This window comes from Papilio polytes, unplaced genomic scaffold, assembly GCF_000836215.1.
Source record: "Papilio polytes unplaced genomic scaffold, Ppol_1.0 DF822622.1, whole genome shotgun sequence".
Classification (NCBI taxonomy): Eukaryota; Metazoa; Arthropoda; class Insecta; order Lepidoptera; family Papilionidae; genus Papilio; species Papilio polytes.
In genome coordinates this window covers 836,561-862,037 of record NW_013526582.1, presented here as the reverse complement: position 1 = coordinate 862,037, position 25,477 = coordinate 836,561, and the positions used below count along the sequence as shown (strand labels likewise).

The window sequence follows — 25,477 nt, the reverse complement described above, 5'->3', positions numbered from 1 at the left end:
ACAGAAAGTCTATGAGCACAGTCTGGGTCAAATATTGTCACAGGATACCACAGAAAACCGTAGTCATTGATAAGGTAAAATAAAAACCACAATTCAGTTATAAAGTATATTTCCCGTCTACTTCTTGGCCGGTGCCTTTTCTTTTTTCACCTTCTTAGGTGGTGGGGGGGTTTTCTTGACTACAGGCTTCTTGGTTTTCTTCGCGGCCGCAAGTTTCAGAAGTTTTAGTCTCCTCTCACGTAGTTTCTCCGCTTTCACGGCCGGGTCACGTGCTGGCAACTTGATCTGGAATAAGTGGGTTGTTGAATGGTTGTTTGTTGTTTGTTGTTGTTGTGTTGTGTTGTTGTTGTTGTCAGTTGTTGTCAACGTGATTGAGTAATCATTTTGATCATAACCCAATGCTCTGATAGAGGATATCATCATGGATGCAGAATTACATTTATATAACTCCTAATTGATGAAAAAAGATTGCAGATAAAAAAAATACTTCCAATTCCTACGCGTATTCCCCTCCACTATTAAATCCATTATCCCTACCCATCGTTTTCTTATAACAAAGGTTTGGGAAGGGAAAAGGCCTACTGAGTATTTTTAAACACTATTAAGTGGTAAAACGGCGATCGAAATTCGCCAAAATAGCAAAACGACAACTGTAGGCATTTGCATTTTATCATATACTAGCTTTCGCCCGCGACTCCGTCCGCGTGGAATTTAAAAAGAACAAAAGTGAGTAGCCTATATGTTCTTCCAGACTATCCTCTACATCTATACTAAATTTCATCAAAATCCGTTACGCAGTTTAGGCTACAAACTCTAACAAACATCCATCCATCTAAACTTTCGCATTTATAACATTAGTATGATTTTGAGTATGTTGCGCTATATCTCCGGCCCTGGGGGACCGATTTTGTTGCGCTTTCTATTCTTAGCATATATTTTTAATATTTTTTGTTACATTTATCTGCTATAGTTATTTCGTTCTGAATATTTTAAATAAGTTATATACTTACGCCTCTCTTCTCCGCTAAAGCCAAAGCGCGTGCGTTACTCTTCCTCTGCTGGTCGAGTACAGCTTTCCTTCTCAGTACAGCTGAATACGGGTTCAAACGCAACATCGCCTTCGTGTTGGTCAACGGGTTCAACTTGCGAGTGGCGCGGATCACACGCTTGCTGAAAAGTTGTGTTGTTGAATGGTTGTTTGTTGTTTAGTTGTTGTTGTGTTGTGTTGATGTTGTCAGTTGTTGTCAACGTGATTGAGTAATCATTTTAATCATAACCCAATGCTCTGATAGAGAATATCATCATTTAAGTACTATATGTTGGATTTTTTTTAATAACTAGCTGTGTTAATCCACGAGAGTGCGTGCTTCATCATTATGATTCTCAAATTATTCACCCTTTAAATTTAATAGTGTGAAAATATATAATCGATAGTGTGTCGTTAGTGTAAGGATTTTTATTAAAGAAAGAATTTTTCAAATACATACTGTGCTGAGATCTAACAAAGTAGTGTATTTGTGCTTTATTATATTAGTATAGAAGTACAGATAGATAGAAAATGCAATTATTTTCTTATAAATGTTGATTGTAGTAGTAAAGTGAATATTTTATATTACTATTTTTTTTTTATTAATTATTTCTCAATGAATTATACTAAGGTTTTTTACGGGTAATGTCAAAGTTTAAATATGATAAAGTATGAGGTGCTTTATGTTGTTATTCCCAAATGTTTGTTTCGCTGCATTTGTACTCATTATATTGCACGCCCGAAGGGGTATTTATTGTTTTATTCTTTGTATAAATAAATTACAATAAATAAAATAGATTAATTATTGCAAGATCTAACTTAAATTAATGAAATCAAACAAAGTGTATGAAGGTTTTTGACACATTTTTGACCGACTTCCCAAAAGGAGTTACTCAATTCGTCTGTATGTTTTTTTTGGTATATATGCAACTTACTTGGGTGCTCTGAGCACTTTGCGGATCTCCTCAGACCTGAGCAGACGGCTGAGGTCGGTGTTGGCCATCTTGGGCTGAGGAAGGTTGAAGTTCTTCTTCTCCTTGGATGGTGTCTTCCATGAACCGAACAGTGGGTCTAGAATACAATATATTACTTACTATCGTCCGTTCAGATTAAAAAAAAACTTTTACTATACAAGATACAATAACTAATATTATAAATGCGAAAGTTTAGATGGATGTTTGTTAGAGTTTGTAGCCTAAACGGCTGAATGGATCTCGAAGAAATTTGGTATAGATGTAGAGGATAGTCTGGAAGAACACATAGGCTACTCACTTTTGTTTGTTTTAATAACACGCGAACGGAGTCGCGGGCGACAGTTAGTTTATAATATTGGTAACATAAACGTTTGTCAAAACAATCTATACTAATATTATAAACTAGCTTTCGCACGCGACTCCGTCCGCGTGGAATTAAAAAAAACAATGGTGAGTAGCCTTTGTGTTCTTCCAGACTATCCTCTACATCTATACAAAATTTCATCTAAATCCGTTCAGCCGTTTCGGCTACAAACGCTAACAAACATCCATCCATCCATCCATCGTAACTTTCGCATTTATATTATTTATATGACATATGATGGTATGATAGGCAAGATTTGTTTTTTTGTATGTATTCGATTCACGTAAAAACTACTGAACCGATTTAAAAAATCTCTCACCATTAGAAAGGTAATTTATCTGTTAGTAACATTGACTACATATTTTAATTTCACGCGGTCAAAGTCGCGTGCAACAGTTAGTTTTTAAACGAAAGCGGTTAAACTTGCTTCAACAATATTTATGAAAATGTCCTCCAACATATCGACACACCGCCTTGTTTCAACAAGACGATGCTTCCTATGGGAGATATATTATATCCCACATTTTTAAAACTCTGATATAAATTATATAACGAGTATAGCTTTATGGGAATCAATTAAAATACTGTTTTGTATCTCCTTTACGTTAGACTAGCTGTTGCTTGCGACTTCGCCTGTGTATAATTAAAAAACATAGCCTATGTTACTCAGTGATAACATAGCATTATGGTAAAGAATTTTTTAAATCGGCCGAGTAGTTCTCGAGTTATTTTAATACAAAAAATTCAAAAATACAAACGTTTCCTCTTTATAACATTATATAGATTTTCTATATTTTGGGTCAGAATATATAGTACAGCTATAGCTAGCTATCTAGCTAATCTAGAAAGATCTAGATCTAAAAATCTAGTTTACATCTGTAAACTAGATTTCGCCCGCGACTACGTTCCCGTGAAATTAATAAAAAAGTGAGTGGAGTAATTAAAAACCCTATGTCTTCTTCCAGACTGTCCAATACGTTTACCCAAATTGCATCGAAATCCGTTTAGTCGTTTCGGCTACAAACTAAACATCCATCCATCTTTTTTTCGCATTTATAATATTAGTAAGCATTATTTAGTTAAGTTGTACTCACCGAGCCTCTCAAAGGCAGACTTGGTCCAGATGATGAACCTGCCGACGTGGCCGCCCGGCGCCAGCTTCAGCAGGTTCAGCTTGTCCACCTTCAGCATGTCCACGCCGGGGATGTTGCGAAATGCGCGAGTCAGACCCTACATTAATATATAAGCTATAATTATACATAACTATACGATTCTATTAAAAAACTAAAGAAATACAATTAAAAATGTTATAGTTACAGTTAATTGCTAATTTTAGAAAACTTATATAAATGTACACCACACGTCGACACACCAGCTAAGATAATAATTAACTGAAGTTTCCTAAGGGTGCTAAGTACAATCTATCCTCAATTTCGTAACTTAAGTCATATTTAATGACATAAGTAAGGCATGTGAGGGATGAACATTACACTTAAAAAGTCGACTCAAGCGCCCACAGGCTAAGTTTATTAAAAAATGGTACTGAAGTGCTCCCAGGCTAGAGAAAACTAAAAAGGCGACTAATGTGTCTAAGGTTAGAGTCAATTGAAAGAGTTACTGAGGCACTTCCAGGCTAGGATTAATAATAAAGGCGACTAATGTACTCCCAGGCTAGAATCAATAATTAAGACGACTAAGGTGTTCCCGGGCTAAGATTTAAGACAACTAAGGAGCTACCAAGATCAATTAAGAAAGCTACCACGGCGCCCAGAGGCTAGGTTCAATTAAAAAGACAACTAATGCGCTCTCAGGCTAGATTCAATTATAAATACGTTTGAGGTTCTCCCAAGCTAGATTAAATTAGCCCATATTCAATTTACAAAGACAATAAGGCACTCCGAGGCTGGATTAAATTATAAAGACCGAGGTTCTCCTAGGCTAGGTTCCATCTAGTCGTCCAAGGCACTTTTAGGCTATGTAAACATCTTACCTGGTCCTTGTGGTAGACGATGAGAGGTCCCTTGCGTTGAATGCGACGACGGTTACGCATCTTTCCCTTGCCGGCGCGAAGGCGTTGAGATTTGTACACCTGTACACAAATAATATTGTTTAATAAGAAAAAATAACAAAAAAATATGATTTGGTTACATTTACGAGTCCCAGGATAAAATACGAATCGTTTGACATCTCACTTGACATTTAAGTGGTTTAGGTTTAAAGAGATTTAAGAAATATACCATATATAGACCAGACATAGTGAATAAAATCTCTTCACCAGTACTTTCTTTGAAAGGTACTATATCAGTTGTCAAGTTTAGTATTGACATGTAATAAAACATTTTATTAAAGTACTAGCTGTTCTCATGCGACTTCATCCATATAAAATTATGAAATTCTTATTTTATTTCTTACATGTGTCAAATTATCAATAGCAAATGTCAAAATGACATGACATGATAAACCTTGGCAATCTTGCTTCCTTGATGTTGGCAGCAACCTATGGTCTCTTTCCCACATTAAGGTTGTAATCCAAAATATTTACCCCTTAAGTTTAATTGTGTGAAAATATATAGCCTAAAGCATGACGAAAATGTAAGGCTTTTTATTAAAAAAAGTATTATTCTAAAATATGGTGTAATTGCTGACATCTTAGGACACAAAGAAATGAGTGTTTACGTTATATTATAATAGTATAGATAATAAGCTACATCTTTTGTTATAAAATAAACAAGATCTAAAAATCAAATTTTAACTCAAATACAATTAATATTGACATGTCAGTTTGAGGATCTTTGAGGATTTATCAATAGACAGTTAGTGAGATTATGTGAAAAATATTTCAAGTGTCAACTATGCCTATTCTATATATTTTTGTATCTCTTTGTTTATCTATACTATAATAATAAAGCATAAACACCCACTTCTGTGTTGCCTAAGATGTCCGGAATTAAAGCATTTTTTTTTAATAAAAAGCCCTACATTTACGTCACGCTTTAGGCCATTCATTTTACGTCACTAAACTTATGGGTAAATGTTTTAGATAAAAACCATAATGTGGGAAATAGATAAGTTGCTGCCAACATTAAGGAAGCAAGGTTGTCATCATGTCATTTTGACATTTCCAATTGAGAATTTGACAAATGTAAACAATAAAATAAAGTTTTTATAATTGCACGCGGATGAAGTCGCACGGGAATAGCTAGTGATATATACAGTACAATTTTAGTCATATTTTTTGTCTTCCTAGATCTAAATCAATTCTGAAACAATTCAGATAGACTGTTGTTAAAGGAATCATGTTTTAGTCCCAAATAATAACAAGCAGTGTTTGTTGTAACTGATTGTTTTAATAAAGGACACTAGAAATATCTTTAATTCTTTTTGTAAAAAATTAAAAATACCTAATATTGATAAAATAATCTATGTTTAGTTAAATATAACGTATGGCTAGCTACAGCCCGCGACTCTGTCCGCGTGGAATTAAAATAAAAGTACGTAAGTGTTCTTCTAGACTTTCCTCTACATTTATGACAAATTTCATAGATATCTGTTCAGCAAAACTCTAACAAACTTTCACATCATACTAATATTATAAATGTGAAAGTTTAGATCGATGGATGTTTGTTAGAGTTTGTAGCCTAAACTGCTGAACGGATCTCCATGAAATTTGGCATTGATGTAGAGGATATTTTGGAAGAACATATAGGCTACTTACTTTTTAGCTACTTTAAAGCTACTTTATTATATTAGTAAGATTTTACGCTATAAGCTATAACACAAGGATATCAGATAGTGCAGTTTACTAGTTTTAAAACTAGAAAGTTCCAAAAACCTCAAGTACGGATAATTCTCGAATATTCTACATACCTTGAGTACATCAGACCACGCCTTGATGCGTCTCAGGAAGATGACCGCCTGCTTGGTCTTGTTGATTTCTTGCACCTTGTCGGAGACAACCAACGGCAGCTCGGGGATCTTGTCAATTATGTGCCCTGTCAGAATGGTATAGTATGAAATACAAGCTTTTGCAAGCGAATCTGTCTGTACAGATTTCAATAAGTTAATTAGTAGCCTATGTGTTCTTTAAAACTATAATCTACATAAATAACAAATTTCATGGAATTCTGTTTAGCCATTTAGGCTACAAATTTAAACATTCGAAAATCTAAATTTTTGCGTTTATAATATTAATAAGACTAATTGCAGAGTTCAATTATGTTAAATCTAAAATGGCGGCAACAAAATAGCGACTTTAGACCATTTTTGGGGCTAGTAAATTCATAAATTATATGGTATTTTTGTACAACAGTCACTGCACCCGTGACCACTACAGAGTGGTCCCGGAACGCCATGTCTGTGCATTTACTGTAGCACTAATCCGCAGTAACACTCGGTAGCACTTGCAGCTTGCCGAACGTGGACATTTAGTGCTGGAATCTATAAATGTATAGTCGGGGAATTTTATTTGCTATCCATTTCGATGACGTCAATTATCTATACTAATATAATAAAGCGTAAACACACTACTTTGGGGCGTAAGATGTCAGCAATCACAGCATATTTTTGAGTAATTATTTTCAATAAAAATCCCTACACTTACAACACGCTATATATTTTCACGCTAATAAACTTAGGGAGTAAATATATTGGAAAAGAACCTTCATATGGGAAAGGGGTCATAAATTACAAACTGCCAATATCAAGGAAGGAAGCTTATTATGGTAACAGCAATTTTGACATTTGCAATTGAGAATTTAACATATATAAATTTAATTTTCTGCGGATGAAGCCGCATGGGAACAGCTAGTTAAAAATACAGAAAAGGAACATATAAACAAAACATCAAGAACACGTTTTTATACTAATAATCATACCTCTGGCTTGCACCAAAGCCGGTACTCCAGCGGCGGCGAGCGCGGCGGCCGCAGCAGCACGGCGCTGGCGTAGGTTGACGCGTCTATGCCAGCGACGCCACGGCTTGGTCGGTGCGAACATACGACCACCGCGACACATGTTACCGAATGCACCTTGACCTGACCTAAATTAAAAAAATCTAATTTAAACAAATCTATACCGACTCAGCTGTGTATCTAACAAACTATAGTTTGTCTAAATAAGATAGATTAGTTTAAAAATTCATTTGACAATTCAGTAGGGATGGGTTGTGTAGAATCAGGCATGAATCTGTTCGATTTTTATTCTTACAGAAGTTGGAATCAATAGATTCTAGTTAGGACTTATGAATTAAAAAACGGTGTTTTCTCAAATTAATAATGACCTGCAGAACCATTACAAATAATGAGAGTAAATAAATATTCATTGCTACTACAGCAGTACATAATCGTATTGGATCTCGCTGTTATTATTATCAACGCTGAATTCTCTACACAATAATCAATACTAGAATTGTCCTCTAAGTAAATGTATAAGAAAATAATAATTTTAGTTGAGTTTGATAATTATTTAAACAGAATATCGATAGTTCATAATTGTTCGCTGCGTGTTTGTTTTACTACGATGCCTGTCTATTAAGTACGGCATGCCTTTATACAAATTGAATTCTATACTTCATATGCGTCATTTATCAAACTAATCTATCTTATTTAGACAAACTCTACCAAGGTTTTACCTAGAGTCAAATTGAGGTTGGGTAGCAGTATGTGCAGGGCAGAACAATAAAAATATAATTGATTTTTTTTATAACATAAGATAGCAATCGAGCAAGAGGCCACCTGAATCCACCAAAATGGCAAGCTACCGCTGCACATAAACATCTGCAATTGCAGATGCGTTGCCTACTCTTAATTGACAGAGGAGAGGCACATAAAGAGGACATTTCCCCTTCCTATGCGTCTCCTCCACCGACAAATCCACTTTTCCATCCCATATTTTCCTGTGATGAAAAGGGTGGAAAGGGAAAGGGACTAAAATTACGCCTCCGGCACCACACTCAACCGACAAAACGTGGAATTGCTTCCACTTCACGCCTGTTTTCTGTGTGGTCGTAGTATTACATCTAACGAGCCGACCTATTCGTGCGAAGATGTTAAAGCGGACTCTACCACTGTAAATGTCTGATTTGACCTTGAAGCACAGGCAAGTAGACTTAAAATGGGTATTCCTTGTCACAAGTCACAAAATGTAGGAACAGTTTAGGTACAGTCGCGGTAATCGTTGGTGTTCCACTTTAGCATAAATTGTCATAAAAACTTCGCCTCTTCCTACAAATAAACAATTAGATATCAGTGAGTGCAAACGAAGGAAAAACAAACAGGAAAAGCCATGAACTAGCAGACTTTTCTTCGTACAAATATATTTATAAGCTGTATTGGTTTTTGTTCCGCGTCATCTTTTGAATAGAACGATTGTAGCTTTTAATGTGAACATCGCCAATATCCCCGACTGTACCTATGGTTACAATTTCTTAAACTACGAAAAATTTAATCTGCCAGAGCACATTCTTGGCAAATAATTGCTATTATAGCAATATCTAAGTAATATTTACATTAATACTAGCTTTCACCCGCGACTTCATACGCGTGGAATGAAAATAAAAAAAAAGTGAGTAGCCTATGTGTTCTTCAAATATCAAATACCAAATTTCATCGAATTCCGTTTAGCCAATCAGGCTACAAACTGTAACAAACATCCATCCATCCATCCATCCAAACTTTCACATTTATAATATTAGTATAATAAACATAACTTACCTATGGGTACCACCACCACGAACACGTGGGATACGAGCTACAGCACGACCGGTACCCCATGACTCAGCACTGGTTTGATGACCTGGTCACAACAGAAATCACATCATTAGCCTATGCCGATCCACTGACAGTTTTCTATTGGTTTAAGTGCATCTGTAAATGCTAATGTTGATATATTCAGAATTATTGGCCAAGTACGAACTGCCATTTTATTTTTTTATATAAAACTAGGTAGCAAACGAACAAGCGTCCACCTGAAACCGCCAAAATGGCGAAGCGACCACTGCCCATAGACATCCGCAATTGCAGATGCGTTGCCTACCCTTATACGACGGAGGAGGAGACGCACATATAGAGGATATTTCCCCTTCCTACGCATCTCCTCCACCATCAAATCCACTTCCCAAACTCTCCTTATAAGAAAACGGTGGTAAAGAGAAAAGGACTTAAATTAGGCCATTTAATGTCAAGTAGGTGAAATGGGCATTATTGTAAAATTTTTTAATATATTTTGTACAACAGTCACTGCACCCGTGACCACTACAGAGTGGTCCCGGAACGCCATGTCTGTGCATTTACTATAGCACTAATCCGCAGTAACACTCGGTAGCACTTACAGCTTGCCGAATGTGGACATTTAGTGCAGATATAATATGGTAATTTTATTGTCAAACAACCACTGGTTTATCAACAAGAAATATAGGAATAAATGGTATTTTATGAATATAGTGACTTGTTACAAGCTTTAAGCAATAGTTGGTTTTTAAGGTCATTTTTCAATATTGATTTGTATATTTTTAAGCTTAAATGCAAAGATTTCAGAAATTCATACACTAGATATATGGAACAATAATTTTCACCGGTAACTTCTTTGAACGGTAATATATCAAAATCAAATTTGACATGCAGAGACGCTACCTAGTGTTTGAATAATTCGTTTGCTAGTGATTTGACTATTGGACACTTGACTTCACTTTTTGCTAACTATGCTCTCTCTGTATTTTTGAATCTATTTAAAAATGATCAGTATTGGGCACAGATAATTCTTTTCTCATAATTTAAAATAAACACATAAAACTAAGTCTACATACCGGCCTCCTTGCTCACGCTGTAAGGCTGTCTTGAGTTCTTGGACATAGAAACATGGACATCGTTGACGAGGTCCGGCCGGATGGGCGCCTTAAACACGAACGGGAGAGCGATAGAGGAGCCCTGCTCCACTTCACTCTTCTCCGAGTATACCGACACCAAAGGTCGGGCAACTGATAGACTCTGAAATTAGAAAATCAACTTTTAAAAGTTTCTTCTGGATTTTTTTTTATTTACAAAGAGAATACAACACTTACAGAATAGAAGCATTATAAAACCTCTACCGGTGTACACACTCGTAACTAACATCCTTCTTGTTGGAAACGAATCATCACTTCCATCTGATTAAAGTTATAATACAATTTAACTAAACAAGAAAGAAGTTCTTGCACAAATATTATTGTTACACCTAGTTTTAATATTGTTATAGTAAATTTTCTTTTATTTAGTGTAAAATAAATAAATAACTTAGAAATATAAGAATTTAAACCCTTTTAGAATTGAGTCAAGAGCATTACTTAATGTTATGCAATCTTAACTTATTTGAATATGTTGGTACATTCTTTTGTATGTAGAATTTCCTAGAGGATCTTTATTATAAGGGTTATCTTCCAAAACATTCTCTGCAGGGAAGAGACAGTTATATGAAACTGACATTCTCTGAGACTCCTTCAGAGCAATTTAAGTCATGTGATCTACATAGGAAAGCACTGGAACTTAGCTTATAAGGGGGATTACACATCCCTCATCCCTTGCTATAAGGAATTGTCTTAATATCCTAGAAAGTGTTCTATTGTATTAATACAAAATACAGTGGTCGGCAAACTTATTAACCAAAGAGCCAAATGTAAACATTACAACTAATTATAAAATAAATTAGGAGCCAAATTTGCTTGCTTACTAAACAAAACTTTAAAATTAATAAATAATTCTTAATGCAACAATGTGTTTGCATCTCCTTTGAAAGTATGAGTAGATCAGAGCCACACTTAAGGAGCTAGCCACATACAGCTCTGAAGCAGCATTTTAACGACCACTAATCTGATAGCATAAACATTTTTAAAATCATATGGTTGTCTTCTTATTGTCGACACACTACTCAAACTGGTATGAGCAATGTTTCCTAAAAGAAATTTAATCTCCCCCTTCTTGTACCCAGAAGACTATAACAGCACAACCAGGAAGAGTATGGGGTTACGAAATGAAAATTGACAAAGAAAAAACAAATTATATAATAAAAACAAAAGATTGCAGTTTATTATCGTTTAAATCTAGTTTAATAATGATTATTAAATGTAAATAAAGCTATGATTATGAAAATAAATGTCTTGTAGGTGTTTGTAAAATCATAACCTCAAAAATAGTTTCATGGATTTTACTAGGCTATTCACACTTACAACTTAATTATAATGTTAAAAAGGTGATATTAAATATAAGCTTGTATTAGCTAATATTTCATAAAAATACATAGCTTATAAACACAAGCTTTCAAGGACATGGGACAAACACATTGGTTACATGCCGTCTTCGATACAAAACAACATTTTTCCATGTATTTCACAAAAATATCATAAGGTTATATTAAAACTGATGTCCTTATTCGATTTATAATAAACAGATCATGAAAAAATAACAGATTAACGATATTTCACGGAACTAAAATGCAACACGTGGGATCAACCGTATTATAAAAAAATCAGTTCTACGCCCGCACATACACTATTAATACAACACTTTAGTATTTAACAGTTTATAATATCACTATTTTTGGAACTTAAACTTACCATTTCGCTGTATTAGCGAAGCAATTCCTCCAAAAACACACTATAAGCGGTGGTAAAGACCATCCGCCATGCCACGGAGGAATAAAAAGACCGGAAGAGAAGTTTTAAATGACAGTAGTAAACGACAGTTGCCATAAAACAAATTAGTCATTTTAGTTAAAGTTCTCTTAAAAAATTGATCATTTTTCGTTTATTTAATTCGTTAATATTAACTAAAAAAAAATCTATTATAATAAAAGACCTACTTTTATGAAACAATTATTTGAAAAGCATCTTGTAAACTCGACTTTGACTCGACTCGAATTGTTTTAATTCTTAAGATCTTTTAAGATACTGTTTACTTGAATCATAGTTGATTTTTGTCGCTCCTTCTTGAATATAATGTGATCATCATCATGAAAATCTTAAACTGAATATCCATTTTTTGGACTTATCCTTGTCAATCATTGTCAAATAAACTTTGATGAATGGAGGAATCAGTTATTTGAACATTGAAAATCAATATTAAAACAGTTGATAAAGGTCATTTAATTGTATGTGATGTATAAAACGCCGTCTAATATTATTAGACACGATATTATTTACATTAATTAGATGTAACTGCAAAGAAGACATGTGTTACTTAATTTTTTTTATCAAAAACGTATATCAGCCATTTCTTAATAAAAAGAATATTTTGGATAAACCAAAATGGGTGAGAATTCCAAAGAGAAACTTCCTCGTAATAAAGACAATGATAATACTGATATCAATGAGGATCAACTACCAGTTCTGATACCAGAAGCACAACCTACTACCTTAAATATACCCGCGCCTTTAGAAAATGTATCTTCAAATATTCCAGAAGAGACCACAACTAATAAACAGCAACCTCTAAGTATAAAGTCCCCTAAATCATCTTTAACATTGTGTGTGTCTAAAAATATTCTCTTACCAAAGACAAAATCAAATTCTCTGATTAGACCACTACCATCAACCTCCTATAGCGCGACAACTTCAAGATTTCTCAATACACCATGTACGATGGAAATGCCAACTCTATTCCAACTTTGTGTTTCACAATTAAATAAAAGTTCTATCAGCCTTTCTGCTTACACCAATCCCAGAGTCACACAAGCATCGGAGAATGCTGAAGCGATATCCGCGGACTTATCAACTCCTGATTCCCTTACTAGTGCACCACCTTCTTACTCGTTTGTATTAAGACAAATGGATTTAAGACGTAGACCAAGGCTTTTAGGTACATTTATACCTTCACCCTCTTTTATAGCTAAACCTCCACCACCTACGTATGCAACAGCTTTTGATATTTATGTTGATAATCCCATACCTCCTCCTCCGAGAATGTACAACTATGGTTTTACATCAATGCCTGTGATATGTCCTGAATGTGGATACACAGGTATGAGTATGATCACTGCTAGAGTTACGGTGTGTACACATTTATGTGCGGTGGCGTTGTGTGTTTTTTGTTGCTGGTTTTGTGTGCCGTTACCATACGTTTTGCGTTCTTGTAAAAATGTATACCATTATTGTAGAAATTGTCGTACTTTTTTAGGAATGTATTGTCCAACTAACCCCGAAAATGTTTATTAATGAAATAGATATTTTAATTATGGTATTAAAGTTGTTTTGTGTAAGCAATCTTTTTTTTTGGAAATGCAATTCATCACGTGATCGGAAAACTTTCTATGGAATTCGGATTTTATGTTTTTTTTTATGGATGATATAAGCATCTATTAAGATCGGATTAAATTATTTTAATTTAATTAACACTTAAGAAATACGAGCTGTTCTTATTAGATTTTAAATAAAATAAAAGAGATTTTGTAAAAAATGTTAAAGAGTTGCCATCATCATGCGCTTATTTGCCAAAGACAAATTCTTTGGTTAACCTTCGGCAAGACAATTTAAATTTTATTTCCTTTTTTTAACATAAACTTTACTAGCGATTATTACGACACTGTTGAAAAATGAATATTTAAGGTATTAGTAAAAGAATGGGCCAATTTATTGTTATTTAATACGGTGGTCGATGTTTGAAATGAAATGTGATTTATTTTATGGTTGCGTTCATGCAAATCATGCTTAATTTAAGTTTTCCGGGTGTGATTCAAAGCTTATATAAATTATTATAGTATTATTTTATGATGCAACATATCTTACAATTACGTTATTTGTACTTAAAAATTGTTTGAGTCGGTTAATTTTATTTTAATCATTGAAAATAAATGAATTAACTTGAACGCTATCACTGTCAATACAGTTTCAGCGCCCTCTAGCGATAAAATGTCTTATTTGTAAAATTAGAAGTCACAGTTCTGCGAGTTCCGTATGTGTTGCGGAAAATACCCTTTTTGGGCGTCCGACCACATGTGTGAATTGTGAACAAAATATGGTTCAATAGTGATTTCCAGCACAAAGAAGCTTTATTTGCAGTGTTTAGTATACGGGATCGATAGGTACTGTGCGCCCGGAGCGTTGTGTGTCATTGAAAAGTCTAAAAGAGCCGTCGGTAGTCTACCTTTTTGATGTAAATACGGCCCGAATAGGTTCTGTCTGGTGCGTGTTACAAAGTCAGCGAAAAACTCTCGATTTGTAGAACTCCAGTCTTTGTTATTAGTTGTGTGCACCGCGGCTTTTCAAGTCGACCTTCACGCGATTGATTCGGGTCGCGTTTTACGGGAAAGTTCGCCTCGCTCCGTGGGTACAGCCCGCAGCATGCCGTCGTGCTAAGTGGCATGGATGCGCGCTCGTGATCGTCGGCCGGCGCGGAGCGCGCGCCCGAGCTTATATAACGAGGATAGCGGCGGCATGGCCGCGAGAGTGTCGGTCGAGGGCGCAGGGCCCTCGTACGCCTCGGTGCTGAACTTCAAAGGGGGGGATAGTAATAAGGAGAACATAGAGACTTCCGAGGAGACGGTGGACGTGGTGCCGCGGCAGGATGAGGAGGAAGAGGAGGGTTTCGTGCCTGTGATGTCGCACGGGCGACGTCCAGGCAAGGGCCGGAAGGAGCGAGAGCGCAGAGGGCCGCCCCGGGCTCACAAGAACCCTCAGCCGCACACCGAGCCACAGCCTTCGCAGGAACAACAGCAGCAGTCTGCAGAGGATCAGCCGAAGAAGTTTGTAGAGGCTCCTATACCGAAGGTCAATCCTTGGCAGGTGAGTGACTATAAAAGAGTCTAAAGAGATGTTCAAGTGTTATTTAAGAATGATTGTGTGAATGAGTAAGCTAAAACCTACTTATTTCTTATCATGATGATTGTCTAAGTTCATGTTTACATGAATACTTCTTATTAATTACTTTTTTAATTGCCGCCTCATAACTGTAACCAGTTAGTCATACAAGTGTATCAATTCTCGGTTGTTGTGAAATATGTCTTGTAATTATGCCAAAGTAATGGTTGAATACTCAAACAATAAAATTTGTCACAGTCTAAAATTATAGGGCCATACTTAAACTACAAATTCCATTAAATTTGCCATCTGTCGGATTGTAAGACACAAATCGGAGAGCTCAACATACATTTCACAATCCAACGTAACTTAAATAAACTTAAATTTTTTATATGTGATCAATAGAATTGTGACATAATTTATGTTAATTTCAAGTAACTGGTAGCTTATGTTATGTACATTTTGATAACTTAGTTATGTTGATATTGCATAACATACTTCAGAACTTAGGTAATGTTTGTATAACATACAACTTGAACAATATATAATGTAGCCTATGTTATTCACAGATAATGTAGCTTTTTGTGGTGAAAACATTTTCCAAATCGGCCCAGTAGGTTTCAAGTTATTTCAATACATACAATAGTCCAAAATTTCACATTTATAATATTAGTAAGAAGTCTATACTAATATTATAAATGTGAAAGTTTAGATGGATGGATGTTTGTTCCACATATATCCTAAACGGCTTAATGGAAATTAGTCACAGATGAATATAATCTGAAAGATTACATAAACTATTTACTAAGTAATACTTTTAATTCTACACATATTTAGTATAAGGTAACTATTAGTGCAATAAAATAAAAGTTATTAACTCAATTTGTATGAAGAAAAGATATCAAAATAATATTTGATAAATTTTTTTTAACATTGTTAATCATGATCAAGGTGGATTTGACAAAAGTAAGTACTTTTGTTCATGTTCAAGTTAAAATATTGATTAGTTTGTGGAGTACCTTCATTCTATTAGTTTTCTTGACAAAACCTTTTTTATACCCTCTTGAATGCATCTTATTTATATACTAATAGCTATATCTTCCCGCTTTATATAGTTATTTCTTTAATTAAATATTTTCTCGTGTTGGTGTAAAACACAATAAGTATGAGTAAATGTTAAAAAACAATAATGTATCTCACCGGAACCATACCTGCTTCTGGAATCAAAAGTATAGCCTATATGTTCTTCAAGACTATCCTCTACATCAATGACAAATTTTATTGAGTACCATTCAGTCATTTAGGCTACAAACTCTAGCAAACATCCATACATCCAAACTTTTAAATTTATAAAATTAGTTAAAAATAGCTGTCACGCAATGATAATTCTTAGGATAAAGTAATCTTTGTAATAGCAACATTGATTTTTGAGTTAATACTTTTGGTATACAAAATTATGAGTCTTTCCTGTTTACATTTTAGGTAATAACTTTATAATTTCCAAAATTAAGAAATTTAACATTTCCAAATGTGTACACTAATATCTGTGGGCTTTTTGCTAAATTCAAACAAAAGAGCTGAAATACAAGTTTACATAAGAGCACCTAATAAAAAGCTGAGTTAACCCTTGACTCGATAGTGTCGAGTGTTGCAAACAGCTAATTTAGAAAAATCTATTTTATTCATTACATTTATGTTTCATAAATAAAATTATAACATCATTTATATCATCAGTCTTTATCTGCTCTGATGATGATGATAAAATCATATCCAAGCAGCTAAAACCTCCTAAACCTACTACTACTGAAAAAATCTTTTTTTTACACCAAAAACTCAATCAAATTAGGGCTTAATATATTTTGTAAATGAATCATTGTAATAGTAATGCAGTATTAAGAAAGTATAGAAAGAAGCGAGCCTATCATTTTCTCAAAGGCCGACAATGCATCTTTAGTTCCTCTGGTGTTGATGTCCACGGGCTTTGTTAACCTCCTTGGTATTCCCGCAGCTTGTTTGCCCCCTTTTGATATAAAAAAACAATTTTGAAGTCTTTGTTATTATTCAAAATATGTTTTAGAACATTGTTGGTATAGATGTTAAGGACTTGACATCTGGAAGTCCTGAGTTTGATCTACTATGTCCTAAGTATGATTTGATTTTCGAATTTCATATGTATCCAACCTTTTTACTGAAGGAATATATGGTAATATCTGCACAATTTAAGGAAAACATTTAAAGGTATATGTGTAACCTACTGTGGGCCAGAGGTTGACTGCCTAGTGACTAAACATGAAGAAGGCTCTGAGCCTCTGTAGGAATGTATGAGAATGATTGTTATTTTATTTAATTAACAATGTTACTTTATGGTGTAGGATGTCAGCAATTGCAGCATATTTTTGAATAATTCTTATAATTCTCTAATAATTCTTTAATAAAAAGCCCTAAACTTACGACACGCTTTAGGCTACATATTTTCACGCTATTACGAAAGAACCTTCATGTGGGAAAGGGAGCATAAACTGAAAGCTGCCAACAATATGGAAGCAAAATTGTTATGGTAATGTGTATTTTGGCATTGCATTTTGTAATTGAGAATTTGACAATTGTAAACTATGAAATAATTATAATTTCATGCGGATCAAGCGGCACATGAAAGGCTAGTCATAAAATAACAGTATATTATCTGACATTTTTAAAATAAGGTAGCCTTTTGGGTCAATACTGCATAATTAAATGCGACTTTGTTCATGTAAAATTGAAAGATAGTAAAAAGCCTAGCGCTTATTTTATCTGCTAATAAGGTAGCATTTTAATAGTCCAAGAATTTTTAAATCGGAAAGAGCAATTTTTTCCCAATATACTAATAGCTTAAAAAAGAATTTTTCAAAAATATGCTCTGATTGCTGACAAATATGTGTGTCTTAACATTTAATTATTTAGTATAGAATATAGAAATATGCCTATAATGTTGATCTTAGCTGACAATGCATGGTTTATTTTTTTAGTCCACACGTAACATTGCATAATTATTCTCTGTTACTAATTGTACCATAAATTAGCCTCATCAGCATATATAATATTGTAAAGATGAATGTTTTTGTAATTATGTATGTAAACTCATAAACTGCCAATGACATTACAAATTTCAATTGGTATGTTTTCTTTGAATACGATTTCGTCTGCGTGAAGGTAAAAAAACAAAAGTAAGTAGCCTATGTGATCTTCCAGACTATCCTCTATATTTGACTAATTTCAGCAAGATCTATCAGCAGTTTAGGATACAAACTGTAACAAACATCCATCCATCTAAACTTTCACATTTATATTAGTAAGATGGTATATCAAAATGTCCTTTAAGTTTTCAATTGACTCGCTTGTTGTAGTACAGAGATTCTTGATTTATTTTTTCATCAACCCCTTGTAAAACCATCTTTTAGGTTTATGAAATATTTTGATTTTTATAACATTTAATAAATGTACAGATATGCTCCTAAGAGCCTTCAGAGTTTGAAACCAGTTAACATTTTCTTGGACCCCCAATTTAGTTTCCAGAGCTCATGGGTCCGTAGAGACCTGGACCACTTTGGAAAACACTTAAATAAATATTTTGCCCAGTAAAGTGCTGCTATCATGCTTAGTTCTGATAGAAAATATGGTAAACCTTAGGCATAGAATGACAAGACTAGACAGATACTGTACAAGGTCTTGTGATATTGACAATGAGTGTTGGTGACCTATTGTAATTAAAATTTGTTTATGATTAAATAATGTCACCAGTACTTTTGACAAAAAAAATCTTTCTGTTGTCGCGGGAAATGCATTTACACACTGCACTGTGCTGCGGAGGCAGCAGGGACAGTTTCGTGTGGGACTCCCGGTTTTATATTTCAGCTGGACTACCCACTAAACCCCGCGGTGTTCTCCTTCGCCCAACCGGGTCGTGGCATCTACGTTAGTTTATCCAGGACCTGGCAAAGAAAACACATTGTATGTTTTGATTGAAAATAGTAAAATTATTGCATTTATTTCCTGTGTTGTCTTGTCTATGTTTTTTTTTTCCTAAGCAGTAATATTTTATTTTTTAGTTAAGTTTACAATAGGACTAAAGATTATTTTGTTCTTTATTTTTTATTCTTATGTTTTTTTGGCCTGACAGTCTTAAGTCTGGTTTCAGTATTTGTAATCTTTTAAAAAACTATTACTATGTCATCATAATCACTTTCACTATATCCCCATTCTTAGGGCTAGGAGCCTATTCTAAGGTGTGACTTAGTCAACCATGCTACTCCACTGCGGGTTCACTTCACACGAATATTCAAATTTCTTGACAGATATGTGCAGGTTGCATCATGTTTTCCTTTACCGAAAGAACGTTAATTCTACATATGAAATTCTAAAATCGAAATAACATTGGTACATGGCGGGAAACAAACCTCGACTGCAGACTTCTTAATATCAATACTAACATTATAAAGAGGAGAGATTTGTATTTTTGTATGTAACGAAATAAGTCTAGTGGGCCGTTTTCTTTCGCTATTAAAAAAGCTACGATATCACGTAATACCATAGGCTATTTTTTTTATTTTTACGCGGGCGAAGTCGCGAACGGTAGTTAATTTATTAATATTTTATCCAATAAACTGGTTATGCCTTCAATGTTAGTTTTGATATTATCAAATGACCTATTGGTTTATTGTGACATAACACGTGTTAATTTTTGAGGTTATTTTGTAATTGTGTACGTCTATTTTGTTATCTGTACGATTTCGTAATGGCGCCCGTCAAATTGCCGCGAGTGCATTGATACGCGTGTAAAGATTTTCTACGATACAGATAATGCGGATAAAAAATTCCAATTTTAATTGATGTACAAAAAGTATATTTTTTTTTGTTTTATCATAATTAGAATTATGATATTAACGAATTATAATAAAGATTAATTTTATGTAGATAAAAAAATAATGGAAGTTAATTATATTAATACTAGTTTTCGCCCGCGACTCCGCAGCGTGGAATTAAAAAAAAAACAAAAGTGACTTTTTAATTAATTTTCGCTAAAAGTGAGTAGTTTATGTGTTCTTCTAGACTATCCTCAACATTTATACTAAATTTCATCCAATCCGTTCAGCAGTTTAGGCTACAAGCTCTAACAAACATCCATCTAAACTTTCAAACTTAAAATTGCGAAAAGATGGATGTAAGTTATTTTCTAGCCTAAACGGCTGAACGGATCTCGATAAAATTTGGCATAAACATAGAGGATAGTCTGGAAGAACACATACGCTACATGCTTATGTTTTTTTTATTCCGCGCGGACGGAGTCGCGGACGAAAGTTAGTTTTTCTATAACACCGTGGATTTCCACGACTGTACATAAAATGCTACCGATTTCTTATCATAGATTACTGTAATTTTTATCATATAAAGATTAATGTTTTACAAATACATAATAAAACATAATTTAGCCTTGGATTTTGGTTATTTAGAATGTATTTAACAAATTAATTTTATATTTCCAAAATGGAAATGCAAAATGTAAGACTTGCGAAAATTTTTGCGTGAATTTTTATTTTTGAAATACTTTTATGACGAAAGAAAAATCGATCGTTGATGGTGATGAAATTTTTATTTTCAAATCATTTAAATTGTAGTTTGCGAAATATTTTTTGGTGAATTTTGAATTTCGAATGATGAAAAAAAATCGTATCCCCATAGGTTTGACTACAAGGCCAATGGGCCACCAAACTTGATGTTTTGTAATACGTTTGTAGCGAAAGTGATATTACGTGATTTTTGAACCAGTTTAAATTATTTTAAGCGGAACATTTTCGAAATCGACTTTTAAAAGGTCTGGTTACGGGCAAAAATATAACCATAATACATGTCACTTTTGTAACTTTACTATTTTTTTTTTGTTAAGTCATGACTTAGCTTTGAGCCAAAGGTTCTGCATTTTTCACACATTGCTTATGCTCAAGTCACATAATACGGATACTCAATCAATAAGGATATATCATACTCGGTGTCCAAAAATCAAACTAATGATCAAAAGCTCACTAACGCCCCCCCTGATAAGGTAAAAAAAAAGTGTCATAAAATCGTTATTGTTAGCTTTTTAACTACTTTGACGTATTCTGTATTCTTGAAGGTTATTGTCTGTGTTATAAATCATTACCATTTGTCATAATTTGAAATAACGATATAAGCTTTGTAATTGTGGTTCAAAACATTATTTAAATATATTTATGTCATGGTTTTAAAATGTCGTAATTGTGCTTGTTATATTAATAATCGGATAGTAGTCAGATGTCCCCTATCTTGACATCTGTTGCCTTAGCTCGATGACACGACGGCCATATTGGTAAGGTATTCTGTGCAAATTGGAAGAAAACATAATAGGTAATGAAGACTATATTTTATTAAAGCATAACATGGCTGTGACGCCCATATTATGCTGTTGATTCATTTTGTGGCAGATTTAACTGTGATTTCACCCTCTTGCTTGGATAAGCTTGTTGCACTATCCTCTACATCTATGCCAAATTTTATCCAGATCCGTTCAGCAGTTTAGGCTACAAACTCTAATAAACATCCATTCATCCATCTTTTTGATAAAAGATGGCGTCGGCGTCTTTCGTTCGTGATACGTCTAGAATTCAATGCTCTGTGCTTTCGTTCTTGGATTACTGTCGTATTTAGAATCTTTGCATAATCTGTGGTTTGTGACGGTTAATCAGTTATCTGGATTGGCGTACATCCAATGTGGACGTCATCTCGTGGTCAACGCCACCACTGACCTTGCCGTTTGAAGGGAACAAGGGATATTGTTTATTTTTATGTCACCTATCTAACCTAACTTTGTTTCATCATTGTTCACGATTTTTATATTCTTTGTTGCCGAAGAAAGAGATGGATGTATTGCGTGAAAGGTGACATGATTAAGGGAGGGACTGAGATGACGGATGATAGAGTTATTTGGAGGACGAAAACCCGGTGCACTGTCTACTGGTGTAAGATAAGGTAAGGGAGATTTATTTATTTAAATCTTTATGCAAATATTATAATACAAATGTTTAAACTATACTAATACAAAAAACATGCAAGGGCGGCCTTATTGCTATGAGTAATTTATGATGATGATGTTCTTAGGTTCGCACCAAGGCTGTAGGTAGACTCGAATTTGAGGTAAAGCAGTAATGGTTGAAGGTAGGGCGAAACAAAATAACTGATTTGCCCTCTAAGCACTTGTCAAAGGTAGCCTAAAAATAATAGCCAAAATGTGGTATCTTCGGAAAAGCTTTGACACTTATTTGCTATGATTGCTACATTTTTTCTCTCTCAACCCATAAACAAAAAAGTTATTCGCAATTTATTTTGGTTTTTATATTTTTAAGGTAGAGCAGTGCCCACTACGACTATACGTACCCCAAGTTAGATGTGATTAGAACTCAGTCAACACGCCCTTAATGTCTTATGCGAGTACACACATCAAGTGACATTTCATCTATAGCTATCTTCTATCTATACATATAATAAAATTAAAGTGTCTGTTTGTAATATCCAAACAATAATTCCAGATTTCAGGAAGATGGTGTATTTACGTTGCTGATAACGAAAATCGAGTTTAATTTTTTTTGTGTCAGTTTGCAAGCCGCGTTTGTTCTGGATAATCTCCACAACGATTAGGCCGAATTTGACGTGACTTGCACTGGAGGTTAGCTGACAAGGATAGGCATATTATTTTTTAATTTCGCGATGTCAAAATGGCATCACGAGTGGTCCAAATTTGCGCTAACGAAGCTTGCGGGCAGCTCGTTAGATATATGCAGAAACATCATTTTACTATACTGATGAACTAGTTTGATTCGAATTAGGAGCAGAGGTTACAAAGCAATGTCAAATAGCTAGTATCGTATTAGTTATCGTTAGATACGTAAAGGAATGAAGTTGAACAGAACATAACAAAATAGTACTACAGACTTAAAGGTTGACTATATCTCCCACGTTGTTAGTTAAGAATAAATCTTGGCGTATAGCCAATGTTACACGTTGACTGATTGTGTTACGAAATACCTGACTGATACGTTCCTTCCTAAACATGCAAACATATGGAGAAATTACAGAGTTACAATCGGGGAAACTGTCAGTGTTGCTTTTAAAGCGAATCGGTTGAACATTTTGATTATGAAATAAATGCGGATCCAATGTGATTTTCGATTTTTCGAATTTCCATTCAGTCTGCTAGCTAGCTAGCTATAATTACGTAATTAATACTTGCCCTGAAGAAGGACCTCCGAAGGGTCTGAAACTAGTCGGTGCCGTCACCGGAGGATAAAAGCGTGAGTTAGCCGTTTTTAATTTTCGTTTATATGTAACTATATATATGTAATAAAATTGGAGTGTCTGTTTGTTATCAAAAGAAAAATTCCAGATTTCGGGAAAATAATGTATTTGCGTTGTTGATGACAAAAATCGCGTTTAAAAAATTAGTCTCTCTGTCTGTTTGTCTGTCCGCAAGCCGCGTTTGTCCCGGCTAATCTTCCAAATGGCTGGGCCGATTGCTACCAGACTTTCACTGTAGGGTAGTTGACATAGACGGGCACATTATAGGCATTTTTTATCTTAATATTTCGTTGACAAATTCGCGGGCAACAGCTACTATGTAGATAATTTACCCGACGTTCTTACGGTGAAGGAAAACATCGTGATGCCTGCACATATCGGAGAAGAAATTCAAAGATATGTGTGATGTCAACCAGCAGTGTGATTGACTAAGTTAGTAACTTAGGGAAGGCCCCGAGCCTTAGTGGGGATGTATAGTGAGGTGGTGATGCGGAACAAAAATCAAAACAACGCAGCTTATGAATGTGTAATACACAGCTAGTTCCATTTTTATACGACTTCCCAAAAGAAGGAGGTACTCAATTTGTCTGTATGTTTTTTTTTATGTTTGTTACGGCATGACTCCGCCGCTAGTGGACCGATTTTGATAATTCTTTTTTTATCCGAAAGGTAATGCTTGCAGGTGGGTCCCAATTGTTTAGTTGATTTTTTTTCAACGTTTACACTCACTACTATCTAATTAGTTATTTGTTGGTAGAGGTCGTTGTCTCGTTGCAATGAACAAGGTAATTTTTCCGGAAGTGGACACCGCGGATTTCCGCGATTGTACATATGACATTAGAAGAATATACATAACGACTTTTTTTTAAGTTTTGTTTAATCTAAAGGCGGTAATATCATAAAGTTATTATTTCGCAGTTCAAATAGTTTAAGAATGTATGCAGCTGTGACCTTTGTACTCGAACTCGATTTGCTTTGTGTGAGGGTAGGTCAAGGTATAATGGCTAATATGAAGCGTTTATATGCTAGGTTTTACCCGCGACTCCGCCTTTACGGAATTATTAAAACTTAGTGCGCTTTGTGGTCTTTCAGACGTTTCTATGATTGTGACAATTTTAATCGAAATCAGTACAGCTGTTTAGATTACAAACTCTAGCTAACATCCATCCATAATATTAGTAGGATTAGCTTTTTCCCCGACTTCGTCGATACGAAAATGTATTTATTTACATCACAGTCTAAGGGTCTGTCCCACCACTGGCTAATAGAGGCTCAGATAGCTTAAAAATGAAGTCACTGTCAGATAACCTAACAAAATCCCATATTTCCATCACATATTTTACACGTATTGTTATCAGACAAGTTACAATTTGGTGGTACAGACCCTAAATCACTTTTATTATCAATATTTCCCTATACTAATATTATAAAGAGGAAAACTTTGTTTGTTTGTAACAAATAGGCTCTAAAACTACTGGGCCGATTTTCAAAATTCTTTCACCGTTAAAAAGATAAGTTATCTGTAAGTAACAAAGGCTAATTTTTTTTCATTTCTTTATTATTTTTAAATTCACGCGGACGGAGTCGCGGGCAAAGGCTAGTTATACATATAAACATTCCTCTTGAATCACTCTATCTATTAAAAAAACTGCATTAACATTCGCTTCGTGGTTTTAAAGATCTAAGCATACATACAGACAGACAGCAGGAATCGGTCTTTTTTGCTATGTAGTGATAGTGAAGATGTGAAACTTTTATACCTTGGCAAGACTTACACAATATCTTTCGTCTACTAGACTAGATTTGTGACATTGAAGCGGCCAGCGGACGCCATATTGATTTGTGACGTCACAAATTCATATCGTGCCAACAAAAGAATTGAGATTAATGAAAAATGTGTTTATTTGGTGTATGGAACTAGCTGCTGCTTGCGACTTCGCCCGCTTAGAATTAAAGAATATCATTTATGTTATTCACTTATGATGAAGCTTTTTAATGGTGAAAGAATT

At 34.5% G+C, this 25,477-nt stretch overlaps 3 protein-coding genes across 5 annotated transcripts in view; 2 read left to right on the top strand and 1 right to left on the bottom strand.

The window, feature by feature from the left end:
* Positions 1–92: 92 nt before the first annotated feature.
* Positions 93–12,057, bottom strand: LOC106105954 (60S ribosomal protein L4). Its single transcript, XM_013286457.1, has 10 exons — positions 11,949–12,057; positions 10,167–10,347; positions 9,076–9,157; positions 7,240–7,403; positions 6,233–6,357; positions 4,356–4,454; positions 3,460–3,595; positions 1,963–2,098; positions 1,011–1,170; positions 93–285 (listed from the first exon to the last, which is right to left on the bottom strand). Exons 1-10 carry the CDS (start codon positions 11,949–11,951, stop codon positions 118–120), a joined length of 1,254 nt encoding a protein of 417 aa, XP_013141911.1. The 5' UTR covers positions 11,952–12,057; the 3' UTR covers positions 93–117.
* A 367-nt stretch (positions 12,058–12,424) lies between these two features.
* On the top strand, positions 12,425–13,588 carry LOC106105955. Its single transcript, XM_013286458.1, has one exon. It carries the CDS (start codon positions 12,639–12,641, stop codon positions 13,542–13,544), a length of 906 nt encoding a protein of 301 aa, XP_013141912.1. The 5' UTR covers positions 12,425–12,638; the 3' UTR covers positions 13,545–13,588.
* A 674-nt stretch (positions 13,589–14,262) lies between these two features.
* LOC106105930 (la-related protein 1) overlaps positions 14,263–25,477 on the top strand; it is a 68,339-nt gene continuing 57,124 nt past the window's right edge. For all 3 annotated transcript variants that reach the window (XM_013286408.1, XM_013286406.1, XM_013286405.1), the window contains exon 1: positions 14,263–15,110. In XM_013286408.1, the coding sequence (XP_013141862.1) occupies positions 14,694–15,110 (417 nt within the window). In that variant the 5' untranslated portion in view covers positions 14,263–14,693. The remainder of the gene's footprint in view (positions 15,111–25,477) is intronic.